This window comes from Salmo salar, chromosome ssa16, assembly GCF_905237065.1.
Source record: "Salmo salar chromosome ssa16, Ssal_v3.1, whole genome shotgun sequence".
Taxonomy (NCBI): Eukaryota; Metazoa; Chordata; class Actinopteri; order Salmoniformes; family Salmonidae; genus Salmo; species Salmo salar.
In genome coordinates this window covers 81,420,810-81,438,140 of record NC_059457.1, presented here as the reverse complement: position 1 = coordinate 81,438,140, position 17,331 = coordinate 81,420,810, and the positions used below count along the sequence as shown (strand labels likewise).

General features: G+C 50.0%; 1 protein-coding gene across 2 annotated transcripts in view; it reads left to right on the top strand.

Annotated features, from left to right (window-relative positions):
• The window catches only part of LOC106574937 (receptor tyrosine-protein kinase erbB-4), a 687,167-nt gene that overhangs the window by 266,340 nt on the left and 403,496 nt on the right, over positions 1-17,331 (top strand). For both annotated transcript variants that reach the window (XM_045698122.1, XM_045698121.1), the window contains exon 2: positions 17,062-17,213. In XM_045698122.1, coding sequence (XP_045554078.1) covers positions 17,062-17,213 — 152 coding nt within the window. The remainder of the gene's footprint in view (positions 1-17,061; positions 17,214-17,331) is intronic.

Below are 17,331 nucleotides of genomic sequence, written 5' to 3'. Positions count from 1 at the left end.
TGACATCCCTGTTTTCAATACATTTCAATAACTCACCTTGCGAGGATAATGGCACTGAGCCTTTTCCTCAAATGTTTTATGAGTTGGAGACCACATACAGAATTCTTCCAGATTTTGTGGGCAATTAACCATTTATGTGTGTATTTTTACATGTTCTTGGGGTTATTGTCTTGAAGATCCACTTGCGGCCATGTTTCAGGCTCCTAGCAGAAGCAACCAGGTTTTTGGCTAAAATGTTATGGTACTGGATAAAGTTCATGATGTTGGTGACCTTAACAAGGGCCTCAGGTTCTTGGAGGCTGTGACCAGGATATGTGTGCATGTGGTGAATCATAGTGGGTCATGGTAGTCTGACAAGGGTTAGAGCCTCCATCCTATCCCCCCCAGGGAGGCGCTGTAGCCGGGTCAGGGTACCACATTGAGGGCCTGTAGGGGACGGTTGGGGACCATAGCGTGTGGAGGAAAGGGCTGAGGGGTGCGAGGCCTGGCCCTGTCAGCTGGCGTTAGTGGAGCTGTAGGCCTGGGTCAGATCGGAAGGGGGGGGACCAACAGTAGCACCATCATCACAAACAGGATCAGACCAGGGGGAGGGGCACAGGACCAACAGTAGCACCATCATCACTACCAGGGTCAGACCAGGGGAGGGGCACAGGACCAACAGTAGCACCATCATCACTGCCAGGATCAGACCAGGGGAGGGGCACAGGACCAACAGTAGCACCATCATCACTACCAGGGTCAGACCAGGGGAGGGGCACGGGACCTATAGTAGCACCATCATCACTACCAGGATCAGACCAGGGGAGGGGCACAGGACCAACAGTAGCACCATCATCACTGCTAGGATCAGACCAGGGGAGGGGCACAGGACCAACAGTAGCACCATCATCACTACCAGGATCAGACCAGGGGGAGGGGCACAGGACCAACAGTAGCACCATCATCACTACCAGGGTCAGACCAGGGGAGGGGCACAGGATCAACAGTAGCACCATCATCACTACCAGGATCAGACCAGGGGAGGAGCACAGGACCAACAGTAGCACCATCATCACTACCAGGATCAGACCAGGGGGAGGGGCACAGGACCAACAGTAGCACCATCATCACTACCAGGGTCAGACCAGGGGGAGGGGCACAGGACCAACAGTAGCACCATCATCACTACCAGGATCAGACCAGGGAAGGGGCACAGGACCAACAGTAGCACCATCATCACTACCAGGGTCAGACCAGGGGAGGGGCACAGGACCAACAGTAGCACCATCATCACTACCAGGATCAGACCAGGGGAGGGGCACAGGACCAACAGTAGCACCATCATCACTACCAGGATCAGACCAGGGGGAGGGGCACAGGACCAACAGTAGCACCATCATCACTACCAGGATCAGACCAGGGGAGGGGCACAGGATCAACAGTAGCACCATCATCCCTACCAGGATCAGACCAGGGGAGGGGCACAGGATCAGCAGTAGCACCATCATCACTACCAGGGTCAGACCAGGGGGAGGGGCACAGGACCAACAGTAGCACCATCATCACTACCAGGATCAGACCAGGGGAGGGGCACAGGACCAACAGTAGCACCATCATCACTACCAGGATCAGACCAGGGGGAGGGGCACAGGACCAACAGTAGCACCATCATCCCTACCAGGATCAGACCAGGGGGAGGGGCACAGGACCAACAGTAGCACCATCATCACTACCAGGATCAGACCAGGGGGAGGGGCACAGGACCAACAGTAGCAAAATCATCACTAACAGGCTGGATCACATACTGGCATGGCTCTACAGGGACCCCCAAGCAGCTGACTCACTCAAACACTCTCCCATACACATGTGCATACACACACACACACACACACACACACACACACACACACACACACACACACACACACACACACACACACACACACACACACAAGCATAATGCACATGCACTCTGAGATACACGTTAACAAAATCATGCACACAGAATCCTACACATAATCGTTTACAACACACATTCATAGACAGATGTGACCCACACAGAGAAAACAAACACTGACAACACAAAAACTGTCAAACTCCCCACTGGTCTTCTCATTGGCTGTTGTACTGCCATACTCCTCACTGGTCTTCTCATTGGTTGTTATACTGCCATACTCCTCACTGGTCTTCTCATTGGCTGTTATACTGCCATACTCCTCACTGGTCTTCTCATTAGCTGTTATACTGCCATACTCCCCACTGGTCCTCTCATTAGCTGTTATACTGCCATACTCCCCACTGGTCTTCTCATTGGCTGTTAAACTGCCATACTCCCCACTGGTCTTCTCATTGGCTGTTATACTGCCATACTCCCCACTGGTCTTCTCATTGGCTGTTATACTGCCATATTCCTCACTGGTCTTCTCATTGGCTGTTATACTGCCATACTCCCCACTGGTCTTCTCAGTGGCTGTTATACTGCCATATTCCTCACTGGTCTTCTCAGTGGCTGTTATACTGCCATACTCCCCACTGGTCTTCTCATTGGCTGTTATACTGCCATACTCCTCACTGGTCTTCTCATTGGCTGTTATACTGCCATACTCCTCACTGGTCTTCTCATTGGCTGTTATACAGCCATACTCCTCACTGGTCTTCCCTTCCCAGTCCATACTTCTAAAGTAGGGTATAAAATGGTGCCGGAAGAAATGGCAGCAGTTTCAGGCGCCCAACCAGTTGTGCTACTATGTGGGTTTTTGCTTTATTTGTAACTTATTTTGTACATAATGTTTCTGCCACCGTATCTTACAGCAAAAAAGAGCTTCTGGATATCAGGACAGCGATCACTCACCTCGGATTAGACTAAGATTTTTCTACAACATGAATATCCTTCCAACAGGACATCCAAAACTGTAATATGCTATGTTTCATGGAATCGTGGCTGAATGACGACATGGATATTCAGCTAGCGGGATATACGCTGCACCGGCAAGATAGAACAGCACACTCTGGTAAGATGAGGGGGGGGCGGTCTGTGCATATTTGTAAACAACAGCTGGTGCACGAAATCTAAGGAAGTCTTTAGATTTTGCTCACTTGAAGTAGAATATATTGTGATAAATTGCAGGCCACACTACTTGCCTAGAGAGTTTTCAGCTATACTTTTCGTGGCTGTTTATTTACCACCACAGTAATACCAACATGTTTCAAGCAGACCACCATAGTCCCTGTGCCCAAGAACACAAAGGCAACCTGCCTAAATGACTACAGACCCGTAGCACTCACGTCCGTTGCCATGATGTGCTTTGAAAGGCTGGTCATGGCTCACATCAACGCCATTATCCCAAAAACCCTAGACCCACTCATATTTGCATACCGCCCAAACAGATCCACAGATGATGCAATCTCTATTGCACTCCACACTGACCTTTCCCACCTGGACAAATGAACACTTATGTGAGAACGCTATTCATTGACTACAGCTCAGCGTTCAACACCATAGTACCCTCAAAGCTCATCATTATGCTAAGGACCCTGGGACTAAACACCCCCCTCTGCAACTGGATCCTGGACTTCCTGACGGGCCGCCCCAAGGTGGTGAGGGTAGGTAGCAACACATCTGCCACGCTGATCCTCAACACGGGAGCCCCCCCAGGGGTGCGTGCTCAGTCCCCTCCTGTACTCCCTGTTCACCCATGACTGCATGGCCAGGCACGACTCCAACACCATCATTAAGTTTGCAGATGACACAACAGTGATAGGCCTGATCACCGACAAAGTCGGACAGTCTATAGGGAGGAGGTCAGAGACCTGGCCGGGTGGTGGAAGAATAACAACCTATGCCTCAAAGTAACCAAGACTAAGTAGATGATTGTGGACTACATGAAAAGGAGGACCAAGCACGCCCCCATTCTCATCGACGGGGCTGTAGTGGAGCAGGTTGAGAGCTTCAAGTTCCTTGGTGTCCACATCACCAACAAACTAGAATGGTCCAAACACACCAAGACAGTCGTGAAGAGGGCACAACAAAACCTATTCCCCCTCAGGAAACAAAAAAGATTTGGCATGGGTCCTGAGATCCTCAAAAAGTTCTACAGCTGCAACATCGAGAGCATCCTGACTGGTTGCATCACTGCCTGGTACGGCAACTGCTCAGCCTCCAACCGCAATTCACTACAGAGGGTAGTGCGTACGGCCCAGTACATCACTGGGGCTAAGCTGCCTGCCATCCAGGACCTCTACACCAGGCGGTGTCAGAGGAAGGCCCTAAAAATTGTCAAAGACCCCAGCCACCCCAGTGGCAAGCGGTACCGGAGTGCCAAGACTAGGACAAAAAGGCATCTCAACAGTTTTTACCCCCAAGCCATAAGACTCCTGAACAGGTAATCAAATGGCTACCCGGACTATTTGCATTGTGTGCCCCCCCAACCCCTCTTTTTACGATGCTGCTGCTGCTCTCTGTTTATCATATATGCATAGTCACTTTAACTATACATTCATGTACATACTACCTCAATTGGGCCGACCAACCAGTACTCCCGCACATTGGCTACCCGGGCTATCTGCATTGTGCCCCGCCACCCACCACCCACCAACCCCTCTTTTACGCTACTGCTACTCTCTGTTCATCATATATGCATAGTCACTTTAACCATATCTACATGTACATTCTACCTCAATCAGCCTGACTCACCGGTGTCTGTATGTAGCCTCGCTACTGTATATAGCCTCGCTACTGTTTTTTGCTGTCTTTTTACTGTTGTTTTATTTCCTTACTTACCTATTGTTCACCTAACACCTTTTTTGCACCATTGGTTAGAGCCTGTAAGTAAGCATTTCACTGTAAGGTCTACACCTGTTGTATTAGATCCACGTGACAAATACATTTTGATTTGATTAGATTTTGTAATCAGGTTATGGATTGGTGGGAGCATTTGATTCCCATTGGTGTGATTATATTGAGAGCTGTTTTATATCCTCTAAATGTCAGGCTATTTACATCCTTCACATAGGCAAATGGTTATTGATTCCAGCAATGAAAAATGGGGGAGCTGAATCAATCATAAAGGGAAAAGAAGGGGGATGAGGGAAGGAGGTCAGGTGGGAGAGGGAGGGAGAGAGAGGGAGTGTTTTTGTGTACATGTGCTTGTATATGTGCATATGTTTATATGTGTGTGTGTGTGTGTGTGTGTGTATGTGTGCTTGTTTGTGTGTGTGTGTTCTCTCTCTCTCTCTCTCTCTCGCTCTCTCAATCTCACACTGATGACTGACATCTTCTCTGACTCTTCCTGCATTAAAGCATTTCCCCAGACGTGTCCTGGTTCAGATGAAGGCTGTGTGATGCTAATAGAAATATTGAAGCTTGGGCAGGAAGGTTCTAGAACCCTCTTCCTTAATGACCTCCACCGTATGCTCCACCTCCCTCCCTCCCTCCCTCCCTCCCTCCCTCCCTCCCTCCCTCCCTCCCTCCCTCCCTCCCTCCCTCCCTCCCTCCCTCCCTCCCTCCCTCCCTCCCTCCCTCCCTCCCTCCCTCCCTCCCTCCCTCCCTCCCTCCCTCTAGATCTCTCTCTCCCTCTCACTGTCTCTCCCTTTCTTTCTCTTTCTCTCCCTTTATTCCGCAATCCCTCCCTCCCTCCCTCCCTCTAGTTCTCTCTCCCTCTCACTCTCTCCCTTTCTTTTCTTTCTCTCCCTTTATTCCGCAATCCCTCCCTCCCTCCCTCCCTCTCACACACATTTCCTCTAGCTCTCTCTCCCTCTCACTGTCTCTCCCTTTCTTTCTCTTTCTCTCCCTTTATTCCGCAATCCCTCTCTCTCTTCCTCTCTCTCTCCCTCCCTCCTTTCCACCACCCCAGGATCAGAAAAAGCCCCCAGCACCTCCCCCACTTCCCTCCCTCCCTGCTACATTAACTACAAACCTAATTTTCCCACAAAGAGAAGCCATGGGCTGAAAATTGGCTGGGACGAGTCATTAAACCCTCATCTCACCCTTCTCCTCCCCCTCCTCCCCCCATGACCCCCTCCGTTATACAAATGACCACCCCACCTGTGTCGGTGATGGCAGATGTCGTCCCACCGCCTGCTGAGAAATGATTGGGGCGATGAGGGTGCTAATGCTGCGGAATAGTGGTGGTGTGTGTGTGAGAGTGTGTGTGTGTGTGTTGAGCTGGTAATTGATGGTGACTGGTCAAGACGCATGGTCAAGGCCAGGGGGAGAGGGGGAGGGAGGGAGGTGAAGATAGATGGAGGGTGGGAGAGAGGGAGGGGGAGAGGGGGAAGTAAAGAAAGAGGGAGGGAGAGAGGAGGGTAGGGGAGGTGAAAAAATAGGGATGGTGGGAAGGAGTGGGAGGTGAAGAAAGAGGGATGGTAGGAGGGGGAAGGAGGGAGGATGGTAGAGGTGAAGGAAGAGGGATTGAGGTAGGGAGGGGGGGAGTTAGGTAGAGGTAAAGGAAGAGGGATGGTAGGAGGGAGGGAGAGATGGAGGGAGAGAGAGAGGGAGAGTGTGAGCGGGAGGTGAATAAAGAGGTGTGTAGGTGGAGTCAGACTGTGAACATGAAGGATAAGGTGTGGTACCAGGAACCTGGCTGACTTCAGACGTGCTGCTCAAATGAGAAGGAATTATTGGAAGCATACCTGGGCGCCTGCCACAGAGGGGTTGGAGGAGGCATCCAATCACTACAAAGTGATCGGGGTCACTACACTCTAACCCTGTCTCTGTTTACTTCTCTGTCTCTGTCTGGAAGAGTTTGGGGCCCCACGTTTGACACCCTTAAATGTCTTTCTAATGGAAATGAGGACATTGTTCTCAGAGTGTACTGTAGTGTGGGTTATCTGCTCTTACCTTTATAATTGTGTTTGTCTGTGGTTTTCTATCAACTGGATGGCAATGGTGTTCTCTGACTCTAGCCTGGAATCCTACAGCAACAGGTCCAACTGCATTGAGAACAGCCAAGCAGAGCCACAGCTGCTTCGGCACAGCCCACACACAGCCGCACACACAGCCGCACACACAGCTGCACACACAGCTCCACACACAGCTCCACACACAGCTCCACACACAGCTGCACACACAGCTCCACACACAGCTCCACACACAGCTCCACACACAGCTCCACACACAGCTCCACACACAGCCGCACACACAGCCGCACACACATCCCCACACACAGCCCCACACACAGCCCCACACACAGCCGCACACACAGCCCCACACACAGCTCCACACACAGCTGCACACACAGCTCCACACACAGCCGCACACACAGCCGCACACACAGCCCCAGACACAGCCGCACACACAGCCCCACACACAGCTCCACACACAGCTCCACACACAGCTGCACACACAGCTGCACACACAGCTCCACACACAGCTCCACACACAGCTGCACACACAGCTCCACACACAGCTCCACACACAGCCGCACACACAGCCGCACACACAGCCGCACACACAGCCCCACACACAGCTCCACACACAGCTCCACACACAGCCCCACACACAGCTCCACACACAGCTCCACACACAGCCCCACACACAGCTCCACACACAGCCGCACACACAGCCCCACACACAGCTCCACACACAGCCGCACACACAGCCCCACACACAGCCCCACACACAGCTCCCACACACAGCTCCACACACAGCCGCACACACAGCCGCACACACAGCCCCACACACAGCCGCACACACAGCCGCACACACAGCCGCACACACAGCTCCACACACAGCTCCACACACAGCTCCACACACAGCTCCACACACAGCTCCACACACAGCCGCACACACAGCCGCACACACAGCCGCACACACAGCCGCACACACAGCCCCACACACAGCTGCACACACAGCTCCACACACAGCTCCACACACAGCAGTATAGGGTCACATTGGACTGTGGTTTATTGGAAGAGAGTGTGAGTAGGTTTGTTACCTGTCAGCAGCACCACGTAGCTCTGTGAGGAAGGTTTTAGAGAGAGAGTTGAGAGGGCAGTTAGGCTTCACACATCCCCAATAGCAAGGATTCTTAGAACATTCATAACGTACTTCGTTCTGTTATGTATTCACACTTTATGATTACATTTGTCAAGTCTTATCTCTGTATTGCATGTATGGTATGATTGACTGCTTTCATACCTTGTGCAGTACATAGACAGATCCTAACAACTGTGATGGATGGCAATGACACTTCCTGACTCTGGCTCTTAATCACTTCAACAGGTCTCTGTTTCAGAATATCCAAGCCACAGCTACAACTGTTACAAATCCACACAGCTCCAGGCTAGTAGTCTGACTATTACTGTATAGAGTCACTCTGGACCGGCATGTATTTGAAGAGAGCCTTTACAGTATAGAGTCACTCTGGACCGTCATGTATTTGAAGAGAGTCTTTACAGTATAGAGTCACTCTGGACCGTCATGTATTTGAAGAGAATCTTTACAGTATAGAGTCACTCTGGACCGGCATGTATTTGAAGAGAATCTTTACAGTATAGAGTCACTCTGGACCGTCATGTATTTGAAGAGAGCCGGAGTAGGTTTGTTTCTCTGTCAGCAGCAGTCCCTAGCTCTGTGAGGGAGGATTTAAAGAGATAATGATGATAATGATGATGATGAGGGCGAGGGTGTTGAGATGCCAGTTAGACAGGCAAGCTTTTCCCTGGTAGACAGAGAGAACAGTAATGATGAGGGTGTTGAGATGACAGTTAGACAGGCAGGCTTTGTCCTGGTAGACAGAGAGAACAGTAATGATGAGGGTGTTGAGATGCCAGTTAGACAGGCAAGCTTTTCCCTGGTAGACAGAGAGAACAGTAATGATGAGGGTGTTGAGATGACAGTTAGACAGGCAGGCTTTGTCCTGGTAGACAGAGAGAACAGTAATGATGAGGGTGTTGAGATGACAGTTAGACAGGCAGGCTTTGTCCTGGTAGACAGAGAGAACAGTAATGATGAGGGTGTTGAGATGACAGTTAGACAGGCAGGCTTTGTCCTGGTAGACAGAGAGAACAGTAATGATGAGGGTGTTGAGATGACAGTTAGACAGGCAGGCTTTGTCCTGGTAGACAGAGAGAACAGTAATGATGAGGGTGTTGAGATGACAGTTAGACAGGCAGGCTTTGTCCTGGTAGACAGAGAGAAGGGGTAATGATAAGATTAGCTAAGACCTGTCACGGACACATGTAGCTCACATATTTAGTCGGTGGACAAAAAAACAACTTAAGTGACTAAATATTTACCAAGGAGCTTCCATGCCTAGCAAACAACACAATGAGAGGTGATGCATGACCTTACTCCGTTAAATAACAGCTGCTCTGTGAAATGCTGCACAGCAGATCTCTCCAGAACAGATCTCCTCAAATCAAGGTTCTTACCATTACGTCATCATGGACCTTATCGCAGTGCTCTCTTTGCATCAGGCATGTTAGTTAGCTAGAGGACACGCGTGTTCTGTTAGTTCTATTGGGGACAGGTATGTTGTATTGGTTGTGTTAGCAGGGCGTGCAGCCAGGTCACCTGTGATACGGGTCAGTATTCCACGTCCATCCATGTCTGAGGACACTGGGAGATGACGTGGAAACTGGCCACTAGGGGCAACAGTGAGGGCCGTTACCTTCAAGTAGGTTTTGGTTTAGCTAGGGCATGGTGGATGGGTGTAAGCATCTGCCTCCGGTGCCAAAGGTTGCATGTTTGAATCCAGCGATAAAGTCTATCCCGAACCTTAACCTTTACCTTAACCATTCAGAGTTTATGCCTACAATGTGCAGTTTTGTCACTCAACACAACGCCAAAGAGGTCTCACGTTTTGAGGCGGTGTGCAATTGGCATGCGGACTGAAGGAATGTCCAGAGCTATTGCCAGAAAATTGAATGTTCATTTCTTTACCATAAGCCACCTTCAATGTCGTTTTAGAGGAGTTGGCAGTATGTCTAACCGGGCTCACAACCGCAGACCACGTGTATGGCGTTGTGGGGATGATCGACATGTACGACAGCGTGTTCCAGTTCCCGCCAATATCCAGCAACTTCGCACAGCCGTTGAAGAGGAGTGGGACAGCATTCCACAGGCCACAATCAACAGCCTGATCAACTCTATGTGAAGGAGATGTGTCAACCTGCATGAGTTCAGATGGTGGTCACACCAGAAACTGACTGGTTTCCTGATCCACTCCCCCACCTTACCTATTTTTTTAAGGTATCTGTGACCAACAGATGCATATCTGTATTCCCATGTGAAATCCATAGATTAGGGCCTAATTCATTTATTTTAATTGACTGATTTCCTTATATGAATTGTTGCATATTGCTTTAATATTTTTGTTCATTATATTTCCACCTATCTTTGCCCACCATCAGTCTTCCAAGTCAAATGCAATTCTAGACCTAGAGCTCCCCACCGTCCTACTGCGCTACTGTAGCTAAAGTATCAGATTGTTAACCATCATTTGCCATCGACTCGCCACCTCACACCACTGCTCTGCTTTCATCCAGTGTGGCTCCGGTCAGCCACTAAACCGTTGTACAGTTACTCACTGTTACACTCATAAACCTGTCAACTGACCCCCATACAGGTCAACAGGAGGTTCTACAGAAGTGAATTGGACACATTTTTCCCACTTCATGAAAAAAGGGTTTCCTCTCATAACTGGGCGACCGGACGTGAATGAGATTATGGGTAATCCGGAGGTGAATGAGATTATGGGTAATCCGGAGGTGAATGAGATTATGGGTAATTCGGAAGTGAATGAGATTATGGGTAATCTGGAGGTGAATGAGATTATGGGTAATCCGGAGGTGAATGAGATTATGGGTAATCTTGTGCGGGACACATGGAGGGCGTCAACCCCTGGGAAAAGGCTTTTGGTGGTGGTTGAGTCATGGAGGAGGAGATGAAAGACCTCAGTGTCTCACACACACACACACTGGCACACAGACACAGGCACACAGACACAGGCACACAGACACAGGCACACACACACACACACACACACACACACACACACACACACACACACACACACACACACACACACACACACTAATAACAATACCGTAAACACTTTACATTTAGAACTGTAGGACAACAACAAGTATCACATCCTGTCTCACTGGTGGTGAACCGTTGTTTCATGAAAGGAGAGCAGGGTGAGAAGAAACATGAAGAAGATGACAAGGACAGAGAGGAAAGTGGAGGATCAATCTAGTAATGAGAGAGAGGTGGAGAGATATGTAGAGAGAGAGGTAGGAGAGAGGTGGAGAGAGGGGTGGATAGAGAGATGGAGAGAGGTGGAGAGAGAGCTGGAGAGAGATGTAGAGAGAGAGGTGGATAGAGAGGCTGGAGAGAGAGGTGGAGAGGCTTTGCCTTTATCTCAGATCACAAGTGGCTCTCAAATGTGCTCTACCAATGTCTCAGTAAATAACAGCCTCTCCCGAACATGCGCCCGTGCACACGCACACGCACTCGCACACGGTTGACAGCAGAAGGAATTTTTTGTCCTCGTCCAATGAACTGGGTGAGAGGATAAAGTCGTAATTGAATTGGGGTGTTTGCGGTTCACTAATACAGCCTTGCTGATGTAATCCTCCTCTACAGAATGTAACCTTCATTTAACTAGACAAGTCAGTTTAGAACAAATTCTTATTTACAACAAATTCACATCACATCCCCCAGAATTCCCCCAGAACTCTACTGTTGCCAAGTCGCTCTCTCTTTCTATCTCTTTATTTTTCTCTCCACCTATCTTTTTTTACCATCTCTTTCCATCTCGCCCTCTTTCTTTGACGGTGATCTCTCTCTCTCTAACTCCCTTCCTCCATGTCTCTCACTGGGTAAAATAAATTAGTTCTGCCAAGAGCCACGCTCCTGCTTGGGGAGTGACACGGCCACAGATAGTCTGCCTATTGTTCCCGTTGGCAGCCTCTCTGGGCATCAAATGGACGTTCTCTCTCCCTCTTTCCCCTCTCCAACCCAGTGTGTGAACTCTTGGATGTGACGGCTCAATTCTTACACTACCACCGCAGGGCTGCAGATGAGAGAGATAGTAGGAGAGAGAGAGAGAGAGAGAGAGAGAGAGAGAGAGAGAGAGAGAGAGAGAGAGAGAGAGAGAGAGAGAGAGAGAGAGAGAGAGAGAGAGAGAGAGAATCTAGACAGCTCTACAATGGGACAGAAAGAGAGCAGTTTGCAGTGAGTCAGCATGAATATTGATATCTCCAGCAGGATCCAGTTGTACTGTTGTCAGACCACTCTTCAGTTTAGTGAACCTGTATCCATGCCCACTATATCCTGTTGGGGGACGTGTGTCTTATTCTTTAAACTTAACAAACGTCACAGAGGTAGAATGTATGGCGCTCTGTGCTAGACAATTATTCACAGGGTTGAACCCCACCTCACCAAGCCTCATTCTCTATTGTGATTGGAGGATGGATAGATAGATCAGACCAATAGAGTGTCTGATTGGTTAGATTGGTACATGTCTGTGGCTATTCCTCTGTCCTCTCCTAGCAGTCTCCTGTCTGTCTGTCTGTCTGTCTGTCTGTCTGTCTGTCTGTCTGTCTGTCTGTCTGTCTGTCTGTCTGTCTGTCTGTCTGTCTGTCTGTCTGTCTGTCTGTCTGTCTGTCTGTCTGTCTGTCTGTCTGTCTGTCTGTCTGTCTGTCTGTCTGTCTGTCTGTCTGTCTGTCTGTCTGTCTGTCTGTCTGTCTGTCTGTCTGTCTCCTCTCACTACTCTGTAATGTCTCAGCCCCTTCTCTACCCTGCTACACTACACTACACCCCTCAGGGGCTCAATAAGGACTTATTACTGACGCCCCCGCGTCACCTTATGAGCTCTGAGCTGGTTGTAGAAGACAGTTATAGGGAGTACACAGCCACACACACGTGCATGCACACACACACACCCCAACATACCAATCAAGCCTATAGGGTCTGTCTGCAATCTCTTGTATCACACTAGCGTTATGTTTGTGTACACACACACACACACACACACACACACACACACACACACACACACACACACACACACACACACACACACACACACACACACTCTCTCCACAGGTATCCTAATGTAATGAAGTGATGTGGAGAGAGTTTGATCATAGGCCAGGTGGCCTCGCCGCAGTTACATCCTCATAACTTCCTCCCAAATGACACGCTGTTCCCTTTATAGTGCACTACTTTTGACCAAGACCCATAGGGCCCATAGGGCTCTCTATGTTTACCTACTGTAATGTTGGTCTCTATGTTAACCTACTGTAATGTTGGTCTCTATGTTTACCTACTGTAATGTTGGTCTCTATGTTTACCTAGTGTAATGTTGGTCTCTATGTTTACCTACTGTAATGTTGGTCTCTATGTTTACCTACTGTAATGTTGGTCTCTATGTTAACCTACTGTAATGTTGGTCTCTATGTTTACCTACTGTAATGTTGGTCTCTATGTTTACCTACTGTAATGTTGGTCTCTATGTTTACCTATGTAATGTTGGTCTCTATGTTAACCTACTGTAATGTTGGTCTCTATGTGAACCTACTGTAATGTTGGTCTCTATGTTTACCTACTGTAATGATGGTCTCTATGTTTACCTACTGTAATGTTGGTCTCTATGTTTACCTACTGTAATGATGGTCTCTATGTTTAGCAGTGGGGACTGAAAGATAGAACCCAGAACTCAATAACATTTTGTCTGTGTTAAGGACTCTCTCTCTGTTTGAATGACTCTCTCTCTGTGTTAATGACTCTCTCTCTGTTTGAATCTCTCTCTCTCTCTGTTTGAATGACTCTCTCTCTCTCTCTCTCTCTCTGTTTTAATGACTCTCTCTGTTTGAATGACTCTCTCTCTCTCTGTGTTAATGACTCTCTCTCTCTGTGTTCGGGCTCCCGAGTGGTCCAGAGGTCTAAGGCACTGCATTTCAGTGCTAGAGGCATCAGTACAGACCATGGTTCGATTGCAGGCTGTATCACAACCGGCCGTGTTTGGAAGTCCCATAGGGCGGCACACAATTGGCCCAGCGTCGTCTGGGTTAGGATTTAGCCGGTGTAGGCCGTCTTTGTAAATAAGAATTTGTTCTTAACTGACTTGCCTAGTTTAATAAAGGTTAAATAAAATTAATAAACACTTTCTCTCTGTGTTAATGACTCTCTCTCTGGTACAAACGTACACACACATCCTCCAGTAGTGCCTTTGGCCGTAGTGGCAGCTGCCAGTTCATCAGTGAAGGTGTTTGATGGGTGGAAATAGGTGCTTGTAATGAGGTGTCATGTCCAGTGGAGAGGCTAGAGGGCTAAAGGGGATGTGTCAGGACCTGTTAACCCCTGGAGCACCATGGTAGCCACCCTCCTCCTCTACCCAGGCATAGCAGCTGGGAATCGGAGTCAGCAGGGTGGGTGAGGGGGTAGGGGGCTAGGAGTGGTGGTTGAGGTGAGGGGGTAGGGGGCTAGGAGTGGTGTTTGGGGTGAGGGAGTAGGGAGTAGGGGGCTGGGAGTGGTGGTTGGGGTGAGGGAGCAGGGGGCTAGGAGTGGTGGTTGGGGTGAGGGAGTAGGGGGCTAGGAGTGGTGGTTGGGGTGAGGGGGTAGGGGGCTGGGAGTGGTGGTTGGGGTGAAGGGGTAGGGGGCAATGGGTGGTGGTTGGGGTGAGGGGTAGGGGCTAGGAGTGGTGGTTGGGGTGAGGGGGTAGGGGGCTAGGAGTGGTGGTTGGGGTGAGGGAGTAGGGGGCTAGGAGTGGTGGTTGGGGTGAGGGGGTAGGGGGCTAGGAGTGGTGGTTGAGGTGACTGAGTATGGAGTAGGGGTCTAGGGGTGGTGGTTGGGGTGAGGGAGTAGGGGGCTAGGAGTGGTGGTTGTGTTGAGGGGGTAGGGGGCTAGGAGTGGTGGTTGGGGTGAGGGGTAGGGGGCTGGGAGTGGTGGTTGGGGTGAGGGGGATAGGGTGCTAGGAGTGGTGGTTGGGGTGAGGGGGTAGGGGGCTAGGAGTGGTGGTTGGGGTGAGGGAGTAGGGGGGCTAGGAGTGGTGTTTTGGGTGAGGGGGTAGGGGGCTGGGAGTGGTGGTTGGGGTGAGGGGGATAGGGGGCTAGGAGTGGTGGTTGGGGTGAGGGGGTAGGGGGCTAGGAGTGGTGGTTGGAGTGAGGGAGTAGGGGGCTATGAGTGGTGGTTGGGGTGAGGGAGTAGGGGGCTAGGAGTGGTGGTTGGGGTGAGGGAGTAGGGGGCTATGAGTGGTGGTTGGGGTGAGGGAGTAGGAGGCTAGGAGTGGTGGTTGGGGTGAGGGGGTAGGGGGCTAGGAGTGGTGTTTTGGGTGAGGGAGTAGGGGGCTAGGAGTGGTGTTTTGGGTGAGGGAGTAGGGGGCTAGGAGTGGTGGTTGGGGTGAGGGAGTAGGGGGCTAGGAGTGGTGGTTGGGGTGAGGGAGTAGGGTGCTAGGAGTGGTGTTTTGGGTGAGGGAGTAGGGGGCTAGGAGTGGTGGTTGAGGTGAGGGAGTAGGGGGCTAGGAGTGGTGGTTGAGGTGAGGGAGTAGGGGGCTAGGAGTAATGTTTGGGGTGAGGGGGTAGGGGGGCAAGGAGTGGTGTTTTGGGTGAGGGAGTAGGGGGCTAGGAGTGGTGGTTGGGGTGAGACATAATAGAGGAGCCATGGCTGTATTCACTCACACACAGGGACACTCTCCATTCCACCCTCAAACACTCATTGTTATGGCTGGTTTTCATTATTACCAGTGATGTCATCTACCACATGGGCACGGCCACCACTAATACTACCAAAGACCTGTAATATCAGAGGTAATGAGAAGACAGCAGTCAAACCTTCTGTAAAGGTCAATGAACTTCATTATAATTTATTTCATTAAATGGCGGTGGGATCGTGGAGAGCCGGTACTGTAGGTCAATGCCTTTGAGGAATCAAGTGTTTACCACCTCTCCAAGCTCTGTCATTGTCAAGGGTCAGGTCTGGAGCTCTCCACGGTGACATTAACACCTCTGCTCTCTCCCCCTGCTCCTTTCTCTCTCCACGGTGACATTAACATCTGTGCTCTCTCCCCCTGCTCCTTTCTCTCTCTCCACGGTGACATTAACATCTGTGCTCTCTCCCCCTGCTCCTTTCTCTCTCTCCACGGTGACATTAACATCTGTGCTCTCTCTCCCTGCTCCTTTCTCTCTCTCCACGGTGACATTAAAACCCTGTGCTCTCTCCCCCTGCTCCTTTCTCTCTCTCCACGGTGACATTAACACCTCTGCTCTCTCCCCCTGCTCCTTTCTCTCTCTCCACGGTGACATTAACATCTGTGCTCTCTCCCCCTGCTCCTTTCTCTCTCTCCACGGTGACATTAACATCTCTGCTCTCTCCCCCTGCTCCTTTCTCTCTCTCCACGGTGACATTAACATCTGTGCTCTCTCCTCCTGCTCCTTTCTCTCTCTCCACGGTGACATTAACATCTGTGCTCTCTCCCCCCGCTCCTTTCTCTCTCTCCACGGTGACATTAACATCTGTGCTCTCTCCCCCTGCTCCTTTCTCTCTCTCCACGGTGACATTAACATCTGTGATCTCTCCCCCTGCTCCTTTCTCTCTCTCCACGGTGACATTAACATCTGTGCTCTCTCCCCCTGCTCCTTTCTCTCTCTCCACGGTGACATTAACATCTGTGCTCTCTCCCCCTGCTCCTTTCTCTCTCTCCACGGTGACATTAACACCTCTGCTCTCTCCCCCTGCTCCTTTCTCTCTACTTTACTTTCTCCTCATCCCTCTCTTTCCTTCTGTATCCCCTTTCTCCCTCTGTCACTCTCTCCCTCTCTCTCTTTCTTTGTCTCTCTCTTTGTTTCTTTCTCTCTTTCTCTGTCTCTCTCTCTCTGTCTCTCTCTCTGTTTGTGTGTCTCTCTGTCTCTCTCTGTCTCTCTGTCTCTCTGTCTCTTGAATTTTTAAATGTAACCTTTTTTAACTAGGCAAGTTAGTTAAGAACAAATTCTTATTTACAATGACGGCCTACTTTACAAAAGAGACCTCTCTAATGCTCTGCAGTGTGTAATTGTTGAATGACATTGAATTCGCTTTGTTGATAAGTTGAATTGTGAGATTGATTTGTATCCATCTGTTTCTCTCTCTCCCTGCAGTTTGCCCTGGAACGGAGAACAAGTTGAGCACGTTGTCAGACCTGGACCAGCAGTACCGCACCCTGAAGAAGCATTATGAGAACTGTGAGGTGGTCATGGGAAACCTGGAGATCACCAGTATCGACCGGAACCGCAACCTCTCCTTCCTCAAGGTGAGTCCAGCTTGACCGCATGCTGCTGATAGACCATGGGTTGTTGTTGGTCAAAAATGAATGGTAGACATGAAGCCACCTGTTGCAGTCTGAAAACGTCATGAATAATGTGTTTATA